The sequence below is a fragment of the Protopterus annectens genome, chromosome 4.part1 (assembly GCF_019279795.1).
Source record: "Protopterus annectens isolate FY-2018-M chromosome 4.part1, PAN1.0, whole genome shotgun sequence".
Classification (NCBI taxonomy): domain Eukaryota; kingdom Metazoa; phylum Chordata; order Ceratodontiformes; family Protopteridae; genus Protopterus; species Protopterus annectens.
The window spans coordinates 1,010,080,437-1,010,106,508 of record NC_056734.1 but is presented as its reverse complement, the minus strand read 5'-3'; the positions used below and the strand labels follow the sequence as shown (position 1 = coordinate 1,010,106,508).

Here is a 26,072-nt window from a genome sequence, read left to right as displayed (position 1 = left end):
TTTTCCATAAGGACAGGGTATCATTACGCACTAATCCTTCCTTTATGCCTAAGGTGGTTTCTAGTGTGGCTTTAAACCAAACTATTCATTTGCCTACGTTTTGCAGATCCTCAAAATAAAGGGGAAAAGATTTTGCACACTTTAGATGTACACAGGCAATTGCGTTATTATTTGAGCAGGACTAAAGATTTTAGGCAGTCTCAGCAGTTACTTGTTTCTTTTGCTTTAAGTTCACAGGGCAAGCCTGTGTCAAAACAAACTATTTCTAGGTGGATTGGCTTTTGCATTGCATTTTGTTATTCCCATCATGGCAAAGAGGTTCCAGCTGGGATTAGGCCTCATTCCACTAGGGCTACTGCCACTTCAACAGCATTTCTAAGGGGGGTGGCAACTAAGGATATTCTGGAGGCAGCTACTTGGAGTTCAGTGCATACTTTCTCTAGGCATTATCACCTGCCTATATCCTCTAAGACTAGAGCTGGTTTTGCCACAGCTGTTTTACAAGGCATGTTGTCAGCTCCTGCTACTTTATAATTTGCCAGCCTCCCTTACCTCTGCTTTGGGATTCTACCCAATTGTCAGGACTGCAGCAAGGGAAGACGAAGAACATAGTACAGTTTTGTACCTACCATAAATGTAGATGTTCGAGGATTCCCTTGCTGCAGTCCAATTTACCCTCCCTCCTTCCCCTCTGTGTTTCAGGGTGGTTGTGTAGGTGAGTTTACATGCTTATATTTTGTGTATATTTTACTGTATATATTGTACATGTTTTTTGGTGCAGGTTGTTTTTGGGACTTGTCTTTTTGGGTCTTCTGACATCTGGGGCAAGAAAAGACTGAGGAAATGACGTCGGTCATGCGCATTAGTACCCTGACGTCAGTCTAAGGCGCCATGACCGACGTCAGCCTTATACTCTGGTATTCGGGCCGACTGGGACGCGGACTATACCCAATTGTCAGGACTGCAGCAAGGGAATCCTCGAACATCTACATTTATGGTAGGTACAAAACTGTACTTTGTGTACACTTACCATAAATGTAGATGTTAGTGTATTCACTGTTGCAGTCCGGTTGCTGTCGCCTCTTCCCTAACGTCAGTTATATATATATAATGTTCCTGACATCTGGGGCAAGAAAAAGCAATAAAATGGTGTCTGCTGCATGTTTTATACCCTTGAAGACTTGACGTCATGGAAGTGGAAACGGCAACCGACGCAGGACCCAAGACTTTGTTATTCAGGCTGACTGAGGGCAACTTGCCAGCAGATTACCCAAATGTAATGACTGCAACAGTGAATACACTCCAACATCTACATTTGTGGTAAGTGTACACAGCTGTACTTTCCTCTTCAAGAATCCGCCTGCGGATCCAGAGACCATTTCCCAAGGACCAAAAGGCATTAAGGCCACTGCTGCCAAGTCATACCCCTTCTGATAGATTCTAGAGCCTTAGATGGGGTAAGAAGGTATACACTTCTGCTACTTGGGGCTTTAAATTGCCAGTTTCATATGCTAACGTATCAGCAGCATGTTATGGGACTACTTAAACAGAAAATTTGATTCCTGACGTTGCTGAACACAGAATTACAGGATTTAATGCATTCTGCAGAACAAGTTAATAAACATACTTTGCAATGTGGTTTTGACGCTTTAGAAGAATCTTGCAGGGCTGCTGTCACTGGGTCTGTACTTAGAAGGCATGCTTGGTTTAAGGAACAAAACTTGCCAGATCATGTTAAAGCTAAATAACTGGATGCTCCCTTAAACCAAGACAGCCTTTTTGGCAACAAAGCAGAAGTCCTCAAAAGGATGGAGGAAAAAGCTAAATCTATGCAAACTGTTAAATTTCCTACAAGTACAGACTCCCAGATTCAGTAGGCATTGGCCTGCTATGAACTGGTCCTTTCCAGTCCCTTCCAGGCCTTCTCAGTCCAAACCCAGGAACAGCAGACCACTAGGCTGCAGTCTCTGGCTACACACAGACCTAAGCAGTGAGGGGCTCCCACTTCCAAAACAGGGAGTAGTAAGCCTCCCCCCTACGGAAAAATGGCACAATGACTTAACCTTAACCCTTCCAAGCCTTGCTCAACTACCTGCTCCCTTAGGAGGAAAGCTCGCCCTGCATTCAAAAAACTGGGAACTCATTACCTGGGACAAATGGGTTTTGAACATAGTTTCCCAAGGTTACAGATTCCACTTCCACACACTACCAACCCCAAATGGTTGGCCGGACCTACCCCAAATCAATGAGCATGGGGCCCAATCAATATGAATCAATATAAAATATAAAGTCAATATAGCATAGCAGGTTCTCTCTTCTCAGTATCAGGGCTATTCAACCCATCCCAGCAGAACAAAAGGGACAAGGTTTTTTTTTTTCAAGACTTTCTGGTACCCAGAAAATACGACAACTGGCATCCTATCCTGGACCCCTCTCTATTCTCAACACCTTTCTTGTAGTTCCAAAATTCAAAATGCTACCTCAACAGCTTCTTCCCATGCTAGCCAAGGATGCCTGGCTGTCAACCCTAGACTTAAAGGAAGCTTACCTGCACATCCCAGTAAAGGAATCTTGCAGGAAATACCTACGCTTCAGGGCAGGCTCCATGCACCATCAGTTCTCTGCACTTCCCTTTGGCTTATCTACTGAGCCCAAGGGTATTCCCAAGGTGCCTAGCTCCAGCTATTGCATTTTGCAGGCAGAGAAATATTCAAATTTATCCATACTTGGAAGATTGTCTGATTCAGGCAGAAAGCTAGGACTTGCTGTTACAACACCTGGCATTCGTAAAGAAATGTCTAACCTTACTGGGGTACACCATCAACAAAAAGAAATCTCACCTAGTACCCTGCCAACAGATTGTATTCCTGGGAGCAAGCTTGAACACAACTTCCCGGATGGCATTCCTCACTCCGGAGAAAGAAGTTTGACAACCTACTTCAAACTATTGGTCACAAAACCCCAGCTTTCTGCAAGGAAAATAATGTAAGTCCTGGGGTTCATGGCCTCTTGCATTCTACTAATTCCATATGCAAGACTGCATAGGAGGAACCTCCAATGGTATCTAAAAAGCCTATGGTGTCAACATTTTCAGGACCTGGAAACAATGATTTCTATCATTTCTTGTATGAAAACAAGAGTTCCTTTGGTGGGCAGAGGCCTGCTACCACAAGGGACTCCATTTCACTCTACCCCTGCCACCCAAATCCTAACACTCATCCCATTATGCATGGGGTCTCGCATGGCAAGGCAGTGCATTCAGGGCAAATGGAACCAGAGACAGATGCACCTGCATATCAATCAAAAAGAAATGTTAGCTGTACAGAATGCTCTGACAGCCTTCAAAGACCATATTCTTCCAGGACAACTGTTAGTAAAGACAGACAATGCCACAGTTATGTGGTACATAAACGAGCAGGGGGGGGGGCCCACTCAAACCCGCTCTGCAGACTAGCCATGGCTCTGTGGAACACTGTCTTGAGTTACCAAGTACACCAACAAGCTCAATTCCTGCCAGGCAAACTAAATTTACTAGCAGACAACTTAAACAGAAGTCTCATGGGTCCACACGAATGGAGACTAGAACACAAAATATTCATTCAACCTCTTGAACAAATGGGGGACTCCAGAGATGGACCTGTTTGCCTCCCCCTCAGAACTACCAACTGAACAAATTCTGCACAAGAACTCCCCACAGTCGAGCGTGGAAAGTGGATGCCCTGCCCATTACCTGGGAAAGCCTCTCCCTTTATGCCTTTCCCCCTCTGCCTCTCCTCTCGAAAATTCTAAAGATCAAATGGGACAAACCAAGGACAAAAATTGCACCAGACTGGCCACGCCGACACTGGTGGTACTCTTGCGCAGTGTCACTGCTGGAACAATGGCACCTTCCCTGCTGTCCCAGCAGGAGGGTCGGATTCTGCACCACCCGGCTTCAAACCCTGAACCTTGCAACTTGGATAATTACCTGAGCTCCCCTATACCATCCCCCAGTAAGCAAGGGCTGGATGTCATTCTGGAGGCAAGAAGGCCTAGTACTAAGTCCTGTGCTGAAAAGTGGAAAGGGTACTCTTCCTAGAGCCAAACTTGGGATGGGTACAACATTGCCCAGCTTACCACATATTCAATATTTAAGAGATGCTTCACAAGGGCCTTTACTTCTCTTCTATTAAAATTCATGCCTCAGCCATTTCAGCACATTATAATACGGAGCCACCCCAGCATGCGGGCCAGATTCAAACCCTGAACCTTCCAGCCTGGTCAATTCCCTGAGCTCGACTCTAGCATCCCACAGGGGATGAGTACAACGGTGCCCAGCTTGCCTCGTATTCTACAGTACTTAACAGAAGTGCTCCACAAGGGTCTATCCTTCTCGTTAATTAAAATTCATGCCTCTGCCATTTCAGCACATAATACTGAGCCACCACTCTTCTCACCCCCTGCTAAAACAATTCCTTAGAGGGGCCAAAAATGTTAAGGCCCTCATGGCAGTAGAACCCTTTATCTTCCATGCGGTACCCACTCCTGCGCAGGCAGGAAGTCAGGAATTCCTGTTGCAGCACCTAATATTTCTGAAAAACCTTCTCACTTCCTTGGGGTACACAGTCAACTAAAGGAACTCAAAACTGGTACCCAGTCCAACGTTTGTATTCCTGAAGCAAGCTTGGACACAACATCCCAGATGGCATTCATCATTTCAGAAAAACAATTCTGACAGCCTACTTCAAACAAATGGCCACCAGAACCCAGCTATCTACAAGAAAAACTTCAGGCTCTAGGGTTCATAGTCTCATGTATACTGCGAATTTCATATAAAAGACTGCATATGAGTAAACTTCATTGGTACTTTAAAAGTCTTTCGTGTCAACATTCTCAGGACCTGCAAACGGTCATTCCCATCATACCCTAAGGACAGAGTTCCTTTGGTGGGCAGAAGCATGCAACCACAAGGGACTGCCCTTTACTCAACCCCATGCTGCCCAGACCCTAACCACAGACTCATCAGATTATGCCTGGGGAGCACACATGGAGAGCAAATACATTCAGGGCCACTGGAGCCCAAGTCAAATTCATCTGCACATCAACCAAAAAGAGATGCTAGCTGTGCAGAATGCCCTGACAGCTTTCAGATCCCTACTTTTTTCCAGGACAACTTCTAATAACGGACATCACCACAAGAAGCTGGGGGGAACCCACTCTTACCCACTCTGCAGGTTAGCCATGGCCCTGTGGAACACTGCCTTGGACATGCAAGTCCATCTGCAAGCTCAATTCCTGCCAGCTAAACAAAACTCACTGGCAGATGACTTGTGCAGAAATCTCCTAGACCCACACAAGTGGCAATTGGAGCCCAGCTCCTTCGACCTTCTGGTTTAGAAATGGGGGACCCCATAAGTGGATCTCATTGCCTCCCCATATAACCACCAGCTCAGCAAATTCTGCACCAGGAATCACCGCAGCAGGGCCTGGAAAGTGGATGCCCCTTTTTTCAGTGGGTAAATCTCTTAATCTATGCCTTTTCCCCCCTCTACCCCTTCTCTCTAGTATTACTGTAGGTAAGACTGGACAGACCAAGGACAATTCTGATTGCCCCATACTGGCCATGCTAGCAGTGGTACCCACTCCTGCGCAGACTACCAGTGCCACCCCGGCACCTACACCAGACCCAACCCTGCTCCCTTAGCAGGAGGGACAGATTTTGCATCTGCAACTGCAAACCCTAAATCTTGCAGCCTGGCTTATTCCTTGAATTCTCCCCCAATAACCCGAAGCTTGCAGATGCTGGACATCCATTCTTGATGCCAGAAGACCCAGTACAAGAAAATTATATGCTAAGTGGAAAAGGTACTGCTGCTGGATTCATTCTGAAGGGGAGGACACAACTCTGCCGTCCCTGCTTCTAATCCTGGATTAGTTAGCAGATCTATTTTACAAAGGCCTGTCCTCCATTAAGATACGTAACCTCAGCCATTTTGGCTCATTACAATACTGAGCCACCTCTCTTCTCGTAAAAGCTCAGCCCCCCCCCCCCCCCTTTGAACCTGCAGTGTCAGCAGAGTTAAAATTCCTCTCTTGGAAAAAGCCTTGCTTCTGGCCATTACTTCAGCTAGAAGAGTGTCTGAGCTACAAGCACTTATGGATGTGGAACCCTTCATTAATTTCCATGCTGACAGGGTTTCCCTCCGGACTTAACCCTTCCTTTATACCTAAACTGTCCAGTGTGGCTTTCAACCAATCCATGCATTTGCCAACTTTTTTCCCTAATCCTCAAAATAAAGGGGAAAGGGTCCTGCACTCCTTGGATGTGCACAGACAGCTCAGATTCTACCTTGATAGGACTAAAGCCTTCAGAAACTCTGACCAGTTACTAGTCAGCTTTGCAACAGGGGCAGAGGGCAAGGCCATTTCAAAACAATTTCCAAATGGATAGCACACTGCATCCATTTCTGCTACAAGCACCATGGGAAACCAACCCCTCGGAGTCGGAATACATTCCACTAGGGCAACATCTTCCTCTACAGCATTTCTCATAGGAGTCCCTACCAGGGGCATCCTGGGAAGCTGCTACCTGGAGTTCTGTCCACACCTTCAAGCATTACCACCTCCCTATCTTTTTCAGATCCAGGGCAGGTTTTGTAACAACAGTTCTGCAAGGCATACTAGCCAGCCCTAACTCTTCTTGACTGCCTCCACCCTTCAGCTTTGGGAATCAACCCAAGTGTGATGACTGCAACAGTGAAACGCTAAGAACATAGTACAGTTGCGTGCACTTAGCATAAATGTAGATGTTGGTTCACTGTTGCAGTCCTGGTTTCCCTCCCTCCAAACCCCTGGTTTCTCTCTCTCTCTCCTCTCCTCTCCTCTATGGCTGTTACTCACCCCTTTCACGGGTATTGGTATTTTCTTTTTACTGGTGGTGTTTTCCCCACCATAACTTGGCTCCCGATTTTGGGGGGGGGGGGGGGGGCCTGACATTTGGGGCAAGAAAAACTGATGTAATGGCATTGTCTTCCTGTTTTATACCCATGACGTCAGTCCTGGAGTGACAGTATCCGATGCAAAAGTACTAAGTCTCTGGTTATCTGCCTGCAGGTAGCTCTCAGTTGGCCCGAATACCAAAGTGTGATGACTGCAACAGTGAATACACACACTTAACATCTACATTTATCTTAAGTGTACACAACTGTACTTTCCTGGTCCCCAAAAAGGACTGACCATGGAGACCCATTCAAACCTTTCCTTCTTAAATCTATTTCTAAATGTGCCCACCTTCAGAATGCTGTGACTGCCAACTTTACTCCCACTTATTCCAGCCAAGGTTTTCATGGCCACACTGAACCTAAAAGAAGCCTATTTGCACATACCCATTCTACAGTACTGCAGAAAATATTCTCTGGGCTCTTCTCATTTCCAATTTACTGCCTTGCCCTTTGGTTTGTCTGCTGCCCCCAGAGTGTTCACAAAATGCCTGGTCCCTGCCATTGCCCACTGCAGAACACAGGGAATTCGGAGCTACCCTTAGACGACATCCTGATACTTGCATTCTGCAAAGAAACTCTTTGACCATCTGCACTTCACCATGTCCCTCCTACAGAAACTGGGTTTCACCTTCAACCTCCCAAAATCTTCCCTGACCCCAGAGCAGGACAAGATTTTTCTGGGTTGCAGAATCAAAACAGACATAATGAAAGCCTTTCTACCCCAAGACAAGGTCAACTCCCTGACCTCCCATTTCAAAGCCATGCTGCAGACAAGTATTAACTGCAAGGCAATTCCTAAGGACCCTGAGCCTAATGGCAGCCACCATCCTTATGCTTCCACTAGCCAGAATGCATATGCAAAAGCTGCAGTGGTATCTGAAAATCCTTTGGTCACAACACCAGCAACCCCTGGAGCAAAAAATCTTGCTCCTACCCTGCCTGAAGGCAGAGGTGAGCTGGTGGATCCAACAAGTCAATCTCAGCCTGGCTCTTCCCCTCTAGCCCACTCTCCCAACCCAAGTTGTTCATAGAGATGCATCAGACTCAGGATGGGAAGCCACAGTGGCATCTTACAGGGTTCAGGCAACCTGGCACCTTTCCTTAAAGACCAAACACATCAATGTGAGAGAAATGACAGCAGTCTTCCTGGCTCTGAAAGCTTTCAGCCCCCTGCTACTACCAGGTGTTCTTCAAATAATTAGACATCACAGTCATGTGGTACTTCAACAAACTGGGAGGAACAAAAGTGGACCACCTGTGCAGACTAATCTTACTGATATGGGACCTAGCCTCACGCCACAACTTGTCTCTGCAGGCATCCTACATCCCCTTCGCAGGACAACAAACAAGCAGACGTAAACAGGACATTTTCTCCACAACACGAGTGGATGCTGGACAGGGCAGTATTACTAGACATTGTCCAGTGGGGCATTCCTCAAGTAGACTTGTTTGTCTCCCCCCACCCCCCAGAACAGACAACTGCAGACCACCTGCTGCAGGACCTACTCCCCTCTATCTTGGAGAGTAGATGCTTTCAGCATTTCTTGGAAGGGGAGGTTTCTGTCTTACTACCCTTCCCACTAATTGGGAAAGTCCTCCTAAAAATCAAGAGACAAACCAAAAATCTTGTTGGTGACCCTACTGCCCAAGGCAGCACTGGTTCCCCCTTCACAGTCTAGCCAAGGGCAATCACCACAAGTTACCCCACAAGGTGAACCTTCTGATGCAACAAAAGGGAACCCTCATCCACCCACACTTGAAGATGTTGTCACTGAAAACTTAATTCCCTTCAGACAGCCAGAGGATGTGCTTTCAGTTCTGAGGGAGGCCAGGAAACCTACTACAAGAAAATCGTACCTAACTAAATGGGAAAGATTTTCCAAATGGTGTCTGAACAAGGGCAGGGACCCATGCATTGCATTTAAGGTCCCTGGTTTATGGCCCTACGTGTGATGTCCCACGCAGCTGTAACAGCCAAGCTGAAGCTTTTGTATAGGAACTGATGTTCAGGTCGCCTGAGGTGGTAAATCCCACACCAAGAATACTGCAACATGGAACAGGGGGACAGCTATGGTTATGGTAAGACTTTACACAACTGTTCTTTTTCAGTTCCTGAAAGTTACTGTGCAGAATGACCGTGTGTAGGGAGTGTAATGTGAAATATCATGTTCCCCTCATTTTTAGGGCTTAACCCAAGAGCAAGCATATTACTGTGTACTTTTGCTTTCCATTAGGTTTTAACCGAAATGACTATAATGAAGACCGTTGGGGAAGTAGTAACAAAGATTTTAATTCAAACGACCGTGACTTCCAAAGGAATCAACAGCAAGGCTACAGCCAGAATAGGAGCCCTGGTGGTGGATACCAGAGTGGTGGCAGTGGAGGTGGCAGTTATGGAAGTAACACTGGTGGTGGTAGTTCTGGCTCCTCATTTGGTCAAGCCAGTGTAAGTATTTGTAGTTAATGTACCAGTTTTAAGTAAAGTGTATAAAGAAATGAAAATATAAGAACTCTCTCTGTAGTCTGTTGCTTTTGTATTGGTGACACCATAAATATTCTGAAGAGGGATCCAGTTTGCATGTAGTAAACACTGGAAAATGTTTCAACAGGCTGAACATGATTAGTCACTGGATCACTGCTAAAGTAGTGGCATTTACACTGGGGCCCCCTGTCCATGTGAGCATATATTCTTCCAGGCAATGTTCTGTATGCTGGGACTGAATTTCAGTGCAAGATGAATATGCCAAGGCATGTCTGTGTGGCTTTGCACTATGGGAAAGATGCACCAAGTTGTAACTTTAAAAACTTGTCTAATTTGGGGACAGATTACAGGACCCTTTAAGTTAGTCAAGCAACCTGGGTTGCAGGAGGTTTTAATGTGCTGAATGATTGGGATTAGTGCTTCATTTTCCCTTTAAGCGCCTTTTCTTTGGTTGATTTTCTTGGATGTATTCAGAATAGAATATCCAATTTGAAAATAGTTTATATTGGAGACTAAGATGAGGCGTGCTACAAATTGTATGGTCTTGTATTTGATACTGCTTCACACATAGATACACATCTGTCATGTGTTTAAGCTTCTAGTTTTTTGGCCTCTACTTCATTATCTTGAAAGGGTTTCGTAAGTTGTCACCTGCTTTTGTCATTTGGTACTGTTGCTTTACTCTAAGTACATCTTTGGGGAACCTTCCTTAACCGTTTTCTTATTGGTTTTAGATGCCAGCTTGTGTGTGGGGGGGGTAAGTGCAAGTGTGGTAGGCAAATCCCATACGGAGACTTCCAAAGAGTGGAACACTACTACACAGCTTGAATCGTATACCAATCCTTTGTTCCTAAGACCTTGTGGTTTAGTCTTCTAACACTTTCCTCAAGATCAAACGTCCCAAATGCTTGTCCACTCCAAGGTGGCAGATTCCACTTTTCATGGCTGTACCTCCACCACTTAAAACCTTAAAAGGCCTAGACCAAGACTTGGTCTACTCTGTGACTCTGATAATACACGCTGAGGTTTCAGAAAGTGCAGTACCTGCAATTCTTACCTGGATGCTCTTTACCAAAACCCTTCCAGAGGGGCAGGTATGGCATTTGAGGCTGTGACTGCAGAAGATTCTGCTGACAAAGGTTTTGTGAATCGTCTTATCTGAGGGACTAGGGACCATCCCTCTGATCCTGGTTAGGGAAGACATCCCTAGAAAACTAATCTAGGTAAGTCAGGGTAATAAGTGCCTAGTATAGCTGGACTTTGCATCCAAAAGGTGTATAAAAAAGTTGTTCCCCTCCTCCACCAAATCCTTTCTCTGGGGAGAAGGAGTGGATGGATTTTTCTCAAGGTTTAAGGCCACTTTGGCTCCAAAGCCTCTTCTCATTTCAACACCCCTAAGATGACTCTGGATTCATCTTACTTTGAAGATGACCATTCTCTAGCCCACTTCCTCAAATGCAGTGTCCTGGCCAAGTCCATTTGGTTGATGACTCCATTTCATCTGATTATCAAGTAGAAGCCTCTTTTGGAGAGAGCTTGAATATGATGAAGCATTTTGAGGTGGAGTGTAGGCAGATTTCAGAAATGCAGCAAAGCTACTGCTACCTTTTAGAAATGGGCAACCCAGTCCCTTCCCTTTTGTTGCAACTCCCAGCCTCCAGCTCCCAAAAGACAAAACGGATGTCAAGTTCCTGATTTTTTTTTTTCTTAAAATCTTGTTGGACCTTTCTGTAGTTTCCCCCTCATAGATAAGCCTTCAAATTCCTTGCCCAACTTGTCTTCAGAGAAGGATAGCAATGCTATGGGTACATGGGGTCAAATACCTCTACCTTGGCTTTCAGGGCTGCTAATTGTAAAACCCAGATGGCCAGATATTGATATGTTTTAATTTCCTTGCATAAGGTAATGGATATCCTTCTATTCAGTGTTGCAGTATTCCACATGTTTACTCCTCTTGCTTCGCTTAAGATGTTCTTCAAGGATGCATCTGCAGTCCTTTCATATGAGTTGTCCTGCCTCAGGCAGCCATTCGGTCGGCCGGATTCCAAAGTCTGGGTCCGGCGTCTGCTGATGTCGCCCCTTCCCCGACGTCAGAGCGCCTGGGGTATAAAAGCGTCAGCCGATGCCATCTTCCTCGGTCTTTCTTGCCGCACGGTGCCCGAAGCAGTTCGCAAGTGCCGGTCAGCCAGCTCCTGTATTTTCAGCTACCGAAGACTTCAAAAAGCTAAGTACCCCATTGGGGACTCTTTCTTGCCTCAGCCGATGTCAGATCAAACGGTTAAAGTTAATAATTGTTTATCTTGTGGGAAACAAATACCTCATAAGGATTTCCACTCTTACTGCCTCCCTTGCCTAGGCCCAGACCACGACGTCTCGGCCTGTGCAGCCTGTGCTTCCTTCAATCGACGCACTCTTAGGCATCGGGCAGAGTTTGCAGAGGAATTTTTGGGGGATAGTTACTGTTACAATATGCCGTCGGAGCTTCCGACTACTTCTTTACCCAAAAAAAGGAAGGACAAGGACCGACACGTGCGGACTGTGGTTTCGGCCGAAACCACGCCTAGGCCTACCGCGAGTGTCTCTGTCTCAGCTGAAACCGAATCCTTGGTGCTTCCGACCGTCGAAACCGCACTACCGACAACCTCGGCCCCAGAGGCCACCTCTGAGTCGGTCATAGAATTCCCCTCTGAAACCGGTGCTCTGGAAACATCCGACACCATTTCTCTAGATAAAACTACTCCAGCACGTGGGGCAGCCAGGCCCCCTGCATCCATGTCCATAAAGGCATTTACACGTGTTAAAGCTGCTAAACAGCCAAAGTCTCTCCCTCCCAAGGCTATTCCTCAGGGATCCACTACCGGTTCACAGATTTTAAGTTTAGCTGAGGACCTTATTTCCTTGATTAGGGGCTCTCAGCCACACCCGGACAGGGGCTCTCAACCTCCTCTAGACAAAAGGTCCAGGGTTGAGCACACAGATCCCCAGTCTTCTGATAGGGCAGAATCATCTGAGGCCTCATCAGACTACCAGGAGGAGGCCTTTACGGCCTACGAGGATTCTGATGCCGAGGAATCTATTCTCTCAGCCTCCCCTCCTGAAGAGTTGTCCTTTGGGGAGACCCTTCACTCCATGAGAGAGCATTTCAAATGGCAGGGCCAGGAATTCTCTGATTCCAGGAAGAGATTAAGGATTTTTTTGCATTTACCTCAGCATAGACCTTTGGCTATTCCTCCTGTTTTAAATGTCATTGATGATGTGTACTTGAGTCTAGCATTTCCCCTGACTCCCTTCCTCCGGTCCCTGTCAAACCCGACAGGTACTACAGGGTCCCGGACTCGCATCATTTCCTTTACAAGGGCCACTCTGCTGACCCAGAAACTATTTCCCAGGGCCCTAAAGGGGTTGCAACCACCACTTCTAAAAATCCACTTCCATCTGAAAGGGAGTCCAGGGCTTTAGAGAGATGGGGTAAAAAAGTGTATACTTCCTCCACTCTTTCTATGAGGGCATTAAATTGTCAATTCCATATGATACAGTACCAAGAGTATTTGTTAGATGAATTGCATAAAAAACTAGCTTAGCCTGAACCCCTAGATCGCAAGGCACTTCAGGATCTGGTACATAACTCCCAGCAGGTTAGCAACCATTTCTTGCAGTGTGGTTATGATGCATTGGAAGCTTCATGTAGGTCAGCAATGACAGGTGCAGTCATACGTAGGCATGCTTGGCTGAAGGAACAAACTCTGCCAGATCATGTTAAAGCAAAGCTTCTGGATGCACCACTGGAAAAGCAAAAGTTATTTGGCTCCACGGCTCAGGAGGTCTTAAAGAAATTTGAGGAAAAGGCTAAATCTGTACAAACAGTCAAAGATTTTCTCCAGGTCCAACCACCAAGATTCAGCAGAAATTGGCCTTCTAAGAATTGGTCTTTTCCAGACACAGACAGATTTCAAAGAGGCAAAAACAGGCGTGCCAGAGGTAGAGGGCAAGCTAGAGGCTCCTACAGAGGAAGTCAATGGCAGCCTCCTAACCAGAGAGGTAGTGCAGGACCTACAACTGCTGCACAAGGACAAACTCAATGACTTGACTTTGGCCCCGCCAACCAGGGCTCAATTGGAAGCACCTTTGGGCGGAAAGCTATCTTTATTCTCAAAAAATTGGCACAGTATTACAAGGGACAAATGGACACTGCAAATAATACAAAGGATACAGATTCCATTTTCATACTTTACCAAAAAGACAAGGCATGCCAAACCTGCCACCGAATCAAAGGGCAGAGGCTTTCAAGCAAATTTCCAACCTACTGCAAATGAAAGCTATAGAAAAGGTTCCTCTCACAGAACAGGGCCAAGGATTTTATTCCAGACTATTCCTTGTCCCAGGAAAAGAAAAGCAATGGAGGCCTATTCTGGACTTGTCCGCACTGAATACTTAATCTCATTGTGCCAAAATTCAAAATGCTGACCCTACAGCAACTCCTTCCCATGCTGGGCAAGGGGTCCTGGCTGGTAACTCTAGACCTCAAGGAGGCATACTTGCATGGCCCTATCAGACAAAGTTGCAGAAGACTCCTCAGATTTCTTGCAGGTTCAGAGCATTATCAATTCTCAGCATTGCCCTTTGGCTTATCTACTGCGCCCAGAGTATTCACGAAATGCCTGGCATCAGTAATTGCACACTGCAGACTTTAGGGGATTCAAATATACCCATACCTGGACGACTGCCTTATACAAGCGGGCAGCCAACAAACATTGGTAAAACACTTGAATTATGCCATCCGCCTACTTCAGGCCTTGGGATATACAGAGTCAACATTCAGAAATCAAGACTTGTTCCATCCCAAAGAATAATTTTTCTGGGTGCAAAACTAGATACAACCACCCAAATGGCTTTTCTCGCAGAAGAAAAACAAGAGCAACTACTGGATTATTTCAGAAATCTGACAAAACAAACCCAGCTGACTGCAAGGAAAATCCTGCAGGCCCTGGGTTTCATGGCATCTTGCATTCTTCTGATTCCACAAGCAAGGCTGCATATGAGGAAACTACAATGGTACCCAAGGAGTCTATGGTCTCAACACAGTCACAGCCTAGAAGCTTTGATCCCCCTCATTCCATGCCTTCAAAAGGAATTTCTGTGGTGGGCTCAAGCAAGCCAGTCAAACATGGGTCTGCCCTTCAGCAAACCAAATATCAGCCAAACCATTACAACGGACGCCTCAGACCATGGATGGGGAGCGCACATGGAGGGCAGATGCATTCAAGGACAATGGTCACAAAAAGAATTGCGCCTGCACATAAACCAAAAGGAAATGCTGGCAGTGATGCATTCAATCGAGGCCTTCGAACACTTCCTGCATCAAGGCCACCTGCCAATAGACAGACAATACCACAGTTATGTGGTACATAAACAAGCAAGGAGGTACCCATTCTTACCCTCTTTGCAGGCTAGCAATGAATCTTTGGGAACTTTCCCTAAATCTCAATATAGAGTTGCAATCCCAGTTTGTACCAGGAAAAGACAATGTACTGGCGGACAGCCTAAGCAGAAATACCATGGATCCACACGAATGGATGCTGCACCCAGACACCTTCCTTCAGATAACACAATCGTGGGGAAGGCCGGACATAGATCTTTTTGCCTCCCACCACAACCATGAACTGAAGAAATTTTGCACAAGGACATACCATCCACAAGCTTGGAAAGTGGACGCCCTCTTTTTCAGCTGGAATACTCTTAACAGTATATGCATTCCCACCTCTTCCATTAATGACCAAGGTCTTACTGAAGATCAGGACAGAACAGCCAAAAGTAATTCTGATAGCTCCGGACTGGCCAAGACAACACTGGACCCACTGTTAAGGAGCATGTCACGCACAAAACCGTGGCCTCTACCACAATGGCCACTTCTGAGACAGCACAATTGCAAAACTCTACACTCCAGCCTAAAAACCTTGCAGCTGACCGCCTGGAAAATACCTTGACTCCTCGCCAGGATAAGCTATCCAAGAGAGTAAAGGATATCATCATGGAAGCTCGGCGGCCTTCCACAAGAAAGGCGTATTCAGCAAAATGGAAAAGATTTCGCACTTGGAACACCACAAAGGGCCAAGATCCGACAGTGATGAGCATTCCACATATCCTGGAATACTTGGCAGAAATGCTCCATAATGGCCTTTCTTACTCTTCCATAAAAATTCATGCTTCAGCAATTTCAGCAGAGTACAACACTGATCCACCTGTATTTTCTCATCCTCTGCTAAGGCAGTTTCTAAGAGGGATTAAAAACATCAACCCTCCAAGGAAACCACCAGTGCCTACATTGGACCTTAACTTCATGTTGGAAAAATTAACTCTACCTCCCTTTGAACCAGCAGCATCTTCAGAACTACAGTTCCTGTCTTGGAAGACTGCCTTCCTTCTGGCCATAACCTCAGCAAGAAGAGTATCTGAGTTACAGGCCCTCATGGCAGTACAACCATTTCTTATTTTTCATCAGGACATAGTCTCATTGAGAACCAATCCTTCATTTATGCCAAAGGTGGTATCCAGGGTCTCACTGAACCAAGCTATTCACCTGCCTACCTTCTTTCCAAATCCACAAAACAAAGGAGAGAAACTTCTGCATACCCTGGACATTCACAGACAGTTGCACTACTACTTGGACAGAACTAAGACTTGCAGAAAAACTGACCAGCTCTTTGTAGCATATGCTGCTGATGTACAAGGAAAAGCAATTTCCAAACAGACAATTTCAAAATGGATAGGGAATTGCATTCGATTCTGTTACTCTTTTTTCATGGCAAAACTGTGCCAGCTAACATTAGACCTCATTCCACCAGAGCCACAGCCACCTTAAGAGGGGTGGCTACAAAGGACATTTTAGAAGCTGCTACATGGAGCTCAGTGCATACATTTTCCAAGCATTACAACTTACCTTTATATTCCAGATCCAGAGCAGGCTTTGCTACGGCAGTCCTGCAGGGCATTTTAGCTACACCATCCTTTTCTTAGGTCCTACCACCCCCAGCTTGGCTATGGTATTCTACCCATATGTAAGGACTGCAGATGCATCCTTGAAGGACATAGTGCAGTTTTGTACCTACCATAAATGTAGATGTCCGATGGGTATGCATCTGCAGTCAGGTTTTCCCTCCCTCCTACCCCTCTGTGGTACTCCTTGGGTACTTATCCCTCATTCTAGCTAGCTGGGGTTATCTATTATGGTGTATTTGTTTTATATTGATGTGCATGTTTGGAATTTTTGCATCTCTCCAAATTTAGCCTTCATTAGAGGGCACCTGGCATCTGGGGCAAGAAAAACTGAGGAAGATGGCGTCAGCTGACGCTTTTATACCCCAGGTGCTCTGACGTCGGGGAAGGGGCGACCTCAGCCGACGCCGGACCCAGTCTTTGGAATCCGGCCGACCGAAGGGCTGCCTGAGGCAGGACAAACCCATATGTAAGGACTGCAGATGCATACCGATCGGACATCTACATTTATGGTAGGTACAAAACTGTACTTTCAGCCAGTATGCAAAAGTTTTCAGTCCTTTATATGGTCAGTGGAACTTCTGATGTAGCTCAAGGAACATGGGCCATAAAAGGGACGTCTGCATGCACCAGCCCTCAGAACTTCAGCCGCCAGTAGTATGCCAGATGTTCCTGCTCTCACTGCAGTCTGATTTGAGAAATCAGATAAAGGGCAAGTGGTAGGTACAGCCAGCAGATTCCTCACAAGGACAACCACGATCAGTGTCTCTTTGCTTTCTCTTTGGGATGGTCACATGACTACAAGGCCTGCTCAATTTGTCAGGCGTTTGTGCCCAAAACTTTACGTAGTGATTTTCATGTGCTAAAATCCTATACTTTCCTATACTTAGGAAATCAAAGGTTTAAACAGATTGCGTTTGGGATGGAGGATTCTTCGACGTGCCTATTGAACCGCTGAATAAGGCCAGGATTATATGGCCTGCCGCTGCACCTTTAGCTTCTACCTTCAGCCTGTGGCAGACGTCTGGCTGGTAGTGGAATCTGAATCATCGCATTGAATATAGCTGGTACCACCACGGAAGCTGCACAATCCCGAGCGGAGGGCATGTCTGTAGAGGCTTTTCCGACATCTCTGTGCCATGGGGAACCAGTGATTTTTCAGTAGGTTTGTCAGATCCCTCTGTTCTTTAGTCTCCAGCCCCCCCCCCCCCTTTCAACTCCAGCTAAGCCCCTTAAGAAAAAAGGAAGCACTTTTCTTCTGAAAGCATGCCTGACTGGCAGGCTTTCAAACAAAGCTTGTTCAATGCCTTCATGACCGTGCATCCTGCCTCTGCAGGGACTGCTAGCATTCCTCCTCCAGTTTTGAGCCCTAGGCCTCATACCTCAGATCTTACCATGAGGGAAGAGAAAGACCTCTCTAAATCTTCATCTGAAGAAGCACTTTCTTGTATCTCCCAGATGTCTTCTCCCTTGAGGTATGGTTCCCCAGAAGAAGAATCTGTCTATCCAGACGTCCCAGTTGAGGATTTGACTTTTGGGGAAAAACATCTCTAAAATGAAATCATTTGAAATGGGAATCATCTGAAATGGCTGTGGTTCAAAAAAAGATGCTATGACCTCATTCGTATGGATTCCCCAAGCCAGTCTGCTGTTCCTCCAATACTGCCTGCCTTCCTGGATGCCTTTTGCTCAGCATCCTTAAATCCAGACTCCTATCAACCTCCTGCTCCACACAGACCTAACAGACTTTATAAAGTTCCTGGCACTGCCAAGTACCTCATTTAAATTCCCACCTGCAGACCCTGCCACTATCTCCATCTGTGCAGACAAGGCTTCTAAGCTGTTACCACAATTGCCATACTTCCTGCTGACAAAGCAAAACCATGGAATGTCTGGGTAAGAAAATTTACACCTCTGCTACCTTGTATTTTAGGGCTACAAATTACCAGGCACGTATGGCCAAAGTATACCTTAGCCATCCGGCATAAAGCCTCCAAGAAATTGGCTGATGCACCAGACTGCGCTGTCAAAGCTTCACAGTCTTCTTTTCTGGCCCTTACCTCCCAGGTTACTAGGCACTCAGTGTGGTTATGATGCTACTGAAGCCTCAGCAAGCAGCTTCAGCATCTGCTTTAAGGTATTCCTAGCTACATTTACAGCCCCTTCCTGATGTTAGGGTAAAGCTTATTGAGTCACCCCTAGACAATGCAGCCTTGTTTGGTGCAAAAGTGGCTGATCTATTAAGTCACTTCAGGAAAAAGGAAAAAATGCAGGATTTAAAACACCTGCTCGTTTCCCCCATACCTCCCTCATGTTGCTTCACCTCTTCTTAGTCCCTGGCCTTTTTAGCCCAAGACTATTCTTAGCCAACCATGTCTGACTCCTCGGGGGACTGTTTGTACTCTTCAGATTTCTTCCCCTCTAGGGTATGGATCCCCAGAAGAAGCCTCTGCTAAACCTGACTCCCCTGTGGAAGACCTTACCTTCGGGGACACTGTCAATCTTATGTGGGAACATTTCAAATGGGATTGCTCAGATGTCTGAAGCTCAAAAGATTCCATAACTTTATCCAGCTGGAATCTCCTAATCTGATCCCTATTCCTCCTGTCCAGCCTGCCTTCCTGGATGCTTTTGCAGTGGCTTGCATGGACTCAGATTCCCAGCTACCTGCCCCCTAGAAGGGCAGACCGGTTGTAAAGTGTACCTGATGCACAAAAATTCCTCTTCAAATGCCCACCAGCTGACCCAGCAACTGTTTCTATTGCTACGGGTAAGGCTACCAATATTCTCCCTACTACCACTGTCCTGCCTGCAAATAAAGATATCCAGGCCTTGGAGAGGTGAGAGAACATGTACACTTCTGCTACCCTAGGGCTACAAATTCAGTCACACATGGCCAAATACTTTGTCCTTACTGGATAAAACTTCTAAGGAACTCGGTGACATCCTTGACTGTGCTGCAAAGGCATCCATCGTCCTTGCTTGGGCTCATCTCCCAAGTCAATAAACATTCTCTAAGGTGTGCATATGATGCAGCAGAGGCCTCTGCCAGGTCAGCTGCATTTGCTTGATACTATTGGCTGCGTCTACAGCCCCTACCGGATGATTTTAAGGCCAAACTCGTGGATGATCCTTTGGACCACTCAGCCCCTTTTTAGCTCCAGTGTGGCTTATCTGTTAGTCACTTCAGCAAAAAGGGGAAGAGCTCCAAGATGTAAAGCATCTACTTGTCTCTCCAATCCCAAAAGTTCAGAGGAACTGTCCGTCCAAGACACAATTTATAAGGAAGTCTGCTAGGCTGTCTGCCCCCTCCAGGTTTAGAAGACCAGACAGGAGACAGGCTATTCGGCGTAGGCCTCCTAAGGCCACTGCCTTTCCAGATAGGGCAGGCAGCATCTGACTGCCTGCCTCAATTTCTTCCACACACACATTCTCCTCCTTCCACCATACCTCTATTTCTCACTGCCTCCCTGCATGGGCCCTAGTGACCTCAGACAGATGGGTTTCGTCCATCTTGAAGGAGGGTTACTTCATGTCTTGGATGTCTCCCCCACCAAAACATTCTATACCACTACCTCCCCCTCTGTAGTCTCTCCTTCCCGAGGTCCTTAACCTGTTGCTCCAATGCACCATAGAACTTACGCACACACACACCCCCCCCCCCCCTGCTCAAGGGAAGGACTTCTACTCCAGAATTTCTGAAGGACCATGGAGACCCATCTTAGATCTTTCCCACCTCAGCCCGTTCCTGAAGGTCCCCTCCTTCAGGATGATAACTCTACCCATTCTCTTTCCCCTCATCCTTCCTCAGGCCTTCATGGTGACCCTGGACATCAAGGAGGCCTATCTACATATTCCTATAAAACCGTTCTTCAGAAAATTCCTCAGGTTCAAAGCAGGCTGTTTGCATTTTCAGTTCTGTGCCTTGCCCTTTGGACACTGCACCAAGGATATTTGCAAAATACCTAGCCCCAGTCATTGCTTACTGCAGAACAAGAGGCATGCAAATTTTCCCATACCTAGACTATCTGCTCGTTCAAGCAGCAGACAGCCAAACCCTCTTTGCCCACACAAAGGATCTCCTGCTGCAGTCCCTAGGGCTCCTCATAAATTTCCCCAAATCCAAACTAAATCCTACACAAGACATTGTCTTCCTAGGATGCGTAATCAGAACAGAGCTCTGGATGGCCTTCCTACCTCAGGAAAAAGTGCTTTCCCTGACCCAACACCCTCAGTCTGCCCACCTTTCACCCACCCTATCTGTGAGGGAATCCCTCAAACTTCTTGGGCACATGGCTGCCACTATTCCCATGCTACCAGTGGCAAGACTACAAATGGGGAAGATGTAATGGTATCTTCACTCAGTATGGGCCCAACACCCCCCCCCCTTTTAGAGGTCAGAATCCCACTTCTCCCCTGTCTCCACCAGGAGCTGAAGTGGTGGCTGGCCCAGGGTGCCTTGAACCGGGTCTTCCCCTGCAGTTGCCCTCCCCTTCTCAGGTTGTGCACACAGACGTGTCAGATCTGGGCTGGGTGACAACGATGGACACATGAACCGTGCAAGGTTTGTGGATAGACAAACACAATGGCATTTCAGTGTCCAAGAAATGTCAGCTGTACTTTAACCTTTCCTCAGGGCATTCTGAAGATCTTCACAGACACCACAGTGATGCGATACCTGAACAAGCAAGGAAGGACAAAGTCCCTACCTCCTCTGCAGGCTAGCCTTACAAGTATGGGATCTAGCAGTCTCCCAGGGAATCTCCCTCCAGGCAGCCTACATCCCGTCCCAACACAATTGTCATGCAGACTCCTTAAACAGAACCTCCTCAGTCAGTCAGAAATGGAAGCCGTCAAAGGAGGTATTCCTAGATCTGATCCACAGGTGGGATATTCCACAGATAGACCTGTTCGCCGCCTCCACATATAGGCAACCCCAGAGCTGTTGCTCCAGAATTCACGACTCACGGCTTTACAAACAGATGCCATCTTAATGTCTTGGAAGGGGAGATTCATGTATGCCTTCCCTCTAATCCGGTGTGTCCTACTGAAAATTCAGCAGGATTCACCAACAATGTTGTTGGTGACCCCCTGTTGGCCAAGGCAGCACTGGTTCCTCCTACTTTATCTATCCAAGGGCAATCACCACACGTTACCCTCCTCAGTGGATCTACTCAAACAGCACTGGGAACAGATTCACCACAGTGGAAATCCCTGCACCACCTCTCCCTGTGGCTGATGGGATTCTTATTCCCTTCAGACACCTGTACAGCAAGGACATGCTCCGTCCTGCAGGAGGTCAGGAAACCAAACACTAGGAAGTCGTATCTCTCCAAATGGAGAAGCTTTTCTATCTGGTGTTGGCAAAAGACACAGCTGCTGGAAAGCGACCTGCCTCTTCTGTCTTGCCGTGTGAACTGCTGGAGGCAGGTTTATCTTACTCATCCTTAAAAGCACACCTGTCTGCTATTTCTGCCTGCCTATGGAGCCTCCACTAGCTTCCAGACTTCTAGCCAAGCTGTTCCTAAAGGGTGGGTGTTTTACACTTAAGACCCCCCAGAAAACCAACTCCTCCTCTGTGGGATATTAACTACTTGCTGGAAACTCGCTTTACCACCCTTTGAACCTAGGTGGCAAGGCTGACTTGAAATTTTGCACTTGGAAAACAATTCTGCTAGTAGCTTTGACTTTGGCCGGGAGGGTCTCCGAGCTCCAAGTCCTTATGGCTACCCCACCATTCCTAGTTTTCCATATGGACAGGGTCACCCTCAGGATTAATCCCTCCTTCACTCCCAAAGTGGTTAATGACCTCAACCTAAATCAGGCTACTCACCTGCCTCCCTTTCCAAATCCTCAGGGAGATGGTGAGAGTCCCTTCACCCCCTTGATGTACATAGGCAACTTCTTATGTCCTCCTATTCCTATGTTGCAGTATTCTTGGTGTGGGATTTACCGCTTCAAGCGACCTGAACTTCTGCTCTTATAAAAAAGCTTCAGCTTAGCTGTTGCAGCTACGTAGATGTCACATGTAGGGCCATAAACCAGGGGCCTTAAATGTCATGTCTGCGCACACTGATCTCAGAACTTTTCGGCCCCATACGACAGCATAGTGTGCTTCACTCCATCGCAAACGTCCAAGAAGCCAGGTACCCCATTGGGGTTTTTTCTTAAATTGCTAAAACTTGGTTTGTTGTAGCTAACTCTTAGCTGATGTCAGCAAAAAATGGTGAATGCCAATGCGGGCTCCATATACCCCATAAAGACTCCCATGACAGCCATGTTTTCTGCGTAGGCCGGGAGCATGATCACAGCGCCTGCTCCATTTGCCAGTCGTTTGTTCCCAAGATCCTTTTCAGGCGTCTGGCTGCTCTTAATCTTTACTTGGAAAACCAACAGCTTAAACGGTTAGCCCGTAGGATGGATCCTGCCTCTGAGGCCTCTACAGAACCTCCACATAAGGCCAAAGTTCCCAGGCCCTCTGCCACTCCGCTAACAGATGCCCTGCCAGCTTCATATTTAGGAGTTGAGGGACAACTGGCACATTCCCAGAGCCTGTTCAGACCCCCAACTACCGAGGTCGAGAGGAGACCAGACTTATCTGAGCCTCCGACTGGAATTCCGACTCCAGGCCTACGTCTACCCCAGCCAAAAAAGCAAAAGACTAAACATACCACGTCGACCAAAGAATGACTGCCTGACTGGCAATCCTTTCTCTTCCTTGATGCAGACCTTTATGGCTTTGAAGCACTCAGCCTCATCCCTGACTGGTCTACCACTGCTTACCCCTAGACCTGCTTCACCCTCTTCTCTCTCTCCTCTAGCCTCTCAAGATTAAGAAGAAGAGCAAACTTACTACTACTCTTCTGAGGAATCTATTTCTTACTCCTCCCAAATTGCCCCCCCCCCCCCCGAGGATATTACATTTGGTGAAACTATCACCAAAATGAAAGAATATTTTAAATGGGAGATATAAATGTCTGATATTAGAGGTATTTTGAGCTTTACAAGTTGAATCCCCCTCCCCTTCTGCCATCCTACCTATCATACCTGCTTACTTGATTCTGCATCAAGAACTCAAGATTCAAAGCCACCTTACCCCTAAGTGGCCAGACTACTTCAAGGTGCCTGATGACCAAAAATTCTAGTCAACCCCCCGCACCTCTCCCTGATAAAACAATCCAGACGCATTCAGTCTGGCTCTTACCCACTGACAATGACAGCAAATCTATGGATAGGATTGGTAAGAAAGTCTATGCCTCTTCCACTCTGACAACTCCGAGCCATCAAGTGTCGGACACACATGACCAAATATGCTTTGGACTTGGTCTCTCAAGCACCTAACTTGCTGGCCACTATTCCTGACTGCCATACTAAAGCTGACATCTCTTTTAAACCATCTCTGGTTGCCCAAGTACCCAGACACTCAATTGGATGCAGCTATGATGCTGCAGAAGCTTCTGCTCGCTCTGCAGCATCGGCTTCTTTTTTCAGGAGATTCCTAGCTTAGACTTCAACACTTACCAAGTCTTAAGATCGTAGATGCTCCTCTGGACCTCACATTTTGTTTGGCAAACAATCTGCAGAGCTTTTTAAAAACCTGCAAGAAGAGCAAGGAATTACAGGACATCAGACATTTGTTGGTGTTTCCAATCCCTAAATATTACAGAAATTACCCTGCCAAGGCCACTTGTCAGGCGTAATCCAACCTCTGCTGGAACCTCCTCTTCTAGACCTAGAAGAGGAACCAGAAGACTAACCACTTCAGGCCAGCTGCCTCTCAACCTCCTAGGCAGCCTTTTCAAGACTGAGGAAGCCCCAGTAATGTGTGACTGCCTTGCCCATCTACCCTTTCCACCCGCCTCTACCACTGCCTCCCTTCTGGAAAACCATCACCACAAGACAGATGGTTTTGGCTATTGTCCAAAAAGGATGCTTCCTGTCCCTGAAAAAGCCTCTTACCACAGGTCCTGACAGACCTTCTGAGCCTGGGAACCATAGAACCAGTCCCCTCTGCATAGGAAGGAAAAGTCTTTTACTCAAGACTGTCCCTGCTCCCCAAAAAGGAGAGTCTCCTGGACTTTCCTTCTTAAATCTGTTCCTAAAAGTGCCCACCTTCAGAATACTTACCTGGACCTAAAAGAAGCCTATTTGCACATACCCATCCTACCCTCCCACGAGAAATGTTTACGTTTCTCTGGACTCTCCTTTCATTTCCAATTTACTGCCTTGCCCTTTGGTTTGTCCACTGCCCCCAGTGTTCACAAAATGCCTGGCAGGAATTGCATATACCCATCCTACCCTCCCACATGAAGTTTTTACAATGTTGCAGTCATCACATTTGGGTTATCCCTGCCAAGGTAGCCCTCAGCCGGCCTGAATACCAGGGGCTGTGTTTCTGCGTCTGTTGCTGTCGCTCCAGGACTGACGTCAGGTCGTCCTTGGTATAAAGTAAGGCAACCGACGCCATTACATCAGATATTCTTCGTGTTTCACTGTTGCAGTTATTACATTTGGGTAATCTGGCTGGCAGGTTGCCCTCAGTTGGCCTGAATTCCAAAGTCTTGGGTCCTGTGTCGGCTGCTGTCGCCCCTTCCCTGACGTCAGGTCTTCAGGGTATAAAAGAAGCAGCCAACGACATTTTCTTCCATCTTTCTTGCCGAGCGGTGCCTGAAGCAGGAGCAGTTCGCAAGTGCCGGTCGGCTGACTCCTGAGATTTTCGTGTTAAAGTTTCAGATCCAAAGTCTTCGATAAAGCTAAGTACCCCATTGGGGAAACTTTTTTTTCCAGACCGATGTCGGAAAGTAAATTGTATTTCTTGTGGAAAGCAAATACCTCATAAGGACTTTCATTCTTACTGTATTCCTTGCCTAGGCCCTGATCACGATGTTCGTGTTTCACTGTTGCAGTCATTACTCTTGGGTTATCCTGCTGGCAGGCTACCCTCAGTCGGCCAGAATTCCAAAGTCTAGGTCCGGCGTCGGTTGCTGTCGCCTCTTCCCTAACGTCAGTGCACCAGGGGTATAAAAGATGCAGCTGACGCCATTTTCTTCAGTCTTTCTTGCCACGCGGTGCCCGAAGCAGAAGCAGTTCGCAAGTGCCGGTTGGCCAGCTCCTGAAATTACGAAAATTTTGCAACCGAAGTCGTCTTGAAAGCTAAGTAGCCCGTTGGGGAAACTTTTCTTGCCTCAGACGTCAGACAAAGTTAATAATTGTATTTCATGTGGGAAGCAAATACCGCATAAGGATTTTCATTCCCTCTGCATTCCTTGCTTAGGCCCAGACCACGACGTCTCGGTCTGTCGTTTTTGTGCTACATTCAACAAACACACCATTAAGCGTCGGACGGAGTTCGCCCAGCACTATTTTGGCTAAAAATGTAACTACATTATGTCGTCGGATACTCCGACTCCAGTTTTGACTAAAAGACGCAAAGATAAGGACCGACACACTAGGTCCGCGGCCTCTACCGACACCACGCCAAAGCAGACTACAGGTGGTCCGGTTCTCAGCGAGGTGCCTACGCAGCCCCTGCCTACCGACGACACTTCATTGGCGGTGTCTCCTGTGCCCGAGGTCGCAGGCTCCTCGGCCCACACCCCGACTACAGATACCGAAGC

At 46.9% G+C, this 26,072-nt stretch overlaps 1 protein-coding gene across 1 annotated transcript in view; it reads left to right on the top strand.

The window, feature by feature from the left end:
• The window catches only part of LOC122801160 (heterogeneous nuclear ribonucleoprotein U-like protein 1), a gene marked incomplete in the record, with an annotated part of 399,977 nt that overhangs the window by 351,872 nt on the left and 22,033 nt on the right, over positions 1-26,072 (top strand). Inside the window, 1 exon segment of the mRNA XM_044070719.1 lies at positions 9,215-9,426. Coding sequence (XP_043926654.1) covers positions 9,215-9,426 — 212 coding nt within the window.